Here is a 3,172-nt window from a genome sequence, read left to right on the forward strand (position 1 = left end):
TTCCCACATGCCTGACACTGGGTTAATGCTGTGTGGAATAAGAGAAATGATAAAAGGCATATTTACTGCCCTCAAGTAAGTTAGCAATAAGCAATTCCAGGAAACTTTCCCTGTTTACGAAGAATTTCCACATAAAGCAAAATGAGATGTGAGAGTTTAAAGAGGTAAGGAAGTTTGAAGTAGGAAGCAGTACTTCCGTCTATGGATGGGGGTAGGCTGACCGACTGCCCTGGTTTGCTGAGGACTAAGGTGTGTCCTAGGATAGCAGAATTTTCAGTGCAAAACCAGGAACAACCCCAGGCAAACCAGGTCTGGTTGGTCATCCTAACAGAAGTAGGGAGGTAGGAGAGTCAGAGAAGGCCTCAGGCAGAACAGGAGATGAAAGTTGAAAAGGACCTTGTAGAATTAGTTGGATTGGATTGACTACCCTCAATAATACTCTAAAATAAATACAACCTAACTACCCCCTCTGCATTCACCTAGAGAATACTTAGAAATTGTGTAGTGATTCCATCTTTGTGAGTATATATATATATTTTTTTTTTCCTGGAAAGCTTTGTTATGTTACTTGGCAGGGGAGGAGGGTACAGCAAACATGGGCAGGGATGCACTCTTTCCTTCTTGGCAGCCGCCTTCCTCATGGCGGCCAGGACATTGCTCAGCTCCTCTCGCTTCCTCTTGGCTCGGGTGTGTGTCCCCACTCTTTTCTTGATGAACTCGAGGGTCCGTTTGTCCTTGGAGACCGTGAGGAGCTTCATGGCATGCCTCTTGTAGGGGGCGAAGCCGCACGCCTCCGGGATTATGTCCCTCACGAATTTCGTGTGTTTGGTGAGGCTCCCATGGGGGCGGGTGTGCGTCGGCTTGCTAACGTTCTTGGTCACCTTGTGGCCCTTGCGGAGGCCCACAGCCATGGGGTAGCGCACAGCCATGGCTGCTTTTCTTCAATGACTGCTGTCGTGGAAGCTGAGTACTTTCCTTTGATTGACGTGGATTGAAATATTTGATTGAACCATCGGTTTTTGGGGACCCTGGCGGCACATTGGTTAAGGCTTTGGCTGCTAACCAAAAGGTCGGCAGTTCGAATCCACCAGCTGCTCTTTGGAAACCATGTAGGGCAGTTCTACTTTGTATAGCTATGAGTCGGAATCGACTCAACGGCAATGGGTATTTTTGTTTGTTTTTTGGCTTTCGCTATGGCACATGTCTATGATAGATAAACCCATCGCTGTCAAGGCGATTCTGACTCAATGACCCCATAGGACAGTGTAGAACTGCCCCATAGGGTTTCCAAGAAGCAGCTGGTGGATGCGAACTACCGATCTTTTGGTTAATAGCCGAGCTCTTAATCACTGCGCCACCAGGGCTCTCCTATTGTGGATAGCTTTGTAATTTCCAGTTGCTGTATTTCCCTTCATTCTAAAAGAAAACTTTTTGTAGTATTTCCTCCTCTCCAAATTTATTAACTTAGAGTCTTTCTTTGTGGCAATTATGCCCTTTATCAATAATTAGAAGGAAGGCTGCTTAGAAACATAAAAATGGTCTTCATTTGAGTACAGATTTTCATAAGCAAAAGTTGCCCTGACATAAAACTGAAGGGAGAAGGTGTTCACCTTTGTAGAATACTATAAACTGGGGCTTCTCAAACTTTAATGTGCATAGGAGCTACCACTCTCCTCCTCTCCTCAAAATGCAAATTCTGACAAGTAGGGCTGGGGTTGTTGTTGTTGTGTGCCGTTTAGTCAATTCCGACTCAGAGCGACCCTGTAGGACAGGTAGAACTGCCCCATAGTTTTCACTAGTTTGAAATCCTTACGGGTGTAGATCACCAGGTCTTTTCTTCCACAGAGCAACTGGTAGGTTCAAACTACCAACCCTTCAGTTAGCAGCTGAGCACTTAACCATTGTGCCACCAGGTCTGCTGTCAGGGCTGGGGTAGAGTCTGAGATTTCTAACAAGTTTCCAGCTGATACCAGTGCTGCAGGACCTATGACCACACCAAGTAACAAGGCCGTAAAGCAGAAAAGTCCTTTCATCCACTTCTCCCTTCTCAAGCTTCCCTACATTCCCTGAAGTTCTTTTACCTTGCTGCTGAGTCTGAAATTTCACTTTATATTTTTGTGAAACAGGGTGCAGATTTATTCACAACTTAATATTAATTCACTCAATCAGATCGTTTTCTCATTATACCCACTGTATTTGCAACTTTGAAAAAGAGCGCTGATTTTGGTGGGTAAGGAAGAAAGAAATTTGAATAATGAGACACTGTATTAAAAAGTAACGAAAAGGTAGGGCATGAAGGATTAGAGAAAGGTGGACTTTGAGTAGCTCAGAGTATTGTGAGAGCAGGGACACCAAGGGTGAGGGCAAAAGCAATATGACATAGGAGGAGGTGAAGAGAGACAGGTGGGAGGCTACCTATAACAAACCTGTAGCTTTAGAAGCCTTGCCTCAGGCCTGTCTTCTGATCCTATTCAAAGCAGCAAGTCTAATCCTAACTTTTCTTGTAGAAAGATAATATGACACTTGTATAGCTAGGTCAGGAAAGATTCATTGTTTTTTCTTAATTTGGTTATGTAGTTTTGAAATGCAAGAAGTCTTGCCAAATGCATAAGCCAGTTGAGACTGCATAGGAAATTTCTTTTAATAAACATTAAAGATTCCAAGATAGGATTTAGAGGTAAAGGTATGATTGATGGATGACAACATAATAACAGACCTAAAACAAGTCAAAGGTCATCCAGCCATTTTACTCTATGGGATGAAGAAACTGAGAACTGGGGGATTTAGGTGGATTGCTCACTACCATTCAGATAGTTAATGAAATAGCCTGAACTTGAATCCCAAGACTCTTGACTCTTAGTCAAGTGCTGTCTGCAACACTACATACTACTTAAAAAAAAAAAAAAAAAAATCCAGGTTAACACTCCCCAAGAGACTTCAAACTTTCTTTTCAATAAGTTATTTTTTAATGCAAAGAAGCACTTCTGTACTAAATAATAATGTACTTAATGATTCAACTAATTTTGACTAATCTCTCTCTTTTTTTTGATGGGGTCCGTTTTCATTTTTAGGCGATCCTTACAATTTATTATATCTAAGGCCAAAACAGATAAATTCATTTGTTTTCTGAGCATTTTCAAAGTGCACTAAACCAAACCAAGCCAAACCAAAC

General features: G+C 42.3%; 1 protein-coding gene across 1 annotated transcript; it reads right to left on the reverse strand.

The window, feature by feature from the left end:
* Positions 1-211: 211 nt before the first annotated feature.
* LOC100666741 (large ribosomal subunit protein eL36-like) lies at positions 212-1,466 on the reverse strand. Its single transcript, XM_023549130.2, has one exon. It carries the CDS (start codon positions 927-929, stop codon positions 480-482), a length of 450 nt encoding a protein of 149 aa, XP_023404898.1. The 5' UTR covers positions 930-1,466; the 3' UTR covers positions 212-479.
* Positions 1,467-3,172: the final 1,706 nt, after the last annotated feature.

Source organism: Loxodonta africana, chromosome 25 (assembly GCF_030014295.1).
Source record: "Loxodonta africana isolate mLoxAfr1 chromosome 25, mLoxAfr1.hap2, whole genome shotgun sequence".
NCBI classification, from domain to species: Eukaryota; Metazoa; Chordata; class Mammalia; order Proboscidea; family Elephantidae; genus Loxodonta; species Loxodonta africana.

Bases quoted from the DNA above. Each gene is read 5' to 3' on its own strand.
- LOC100666741 (XM_023549130.2), bottom strand. From the start codon at position 929: ATGGCTGTGCGCTACCCCATGGCTGTGGGCCTCCGCAAGGGCCACAAG.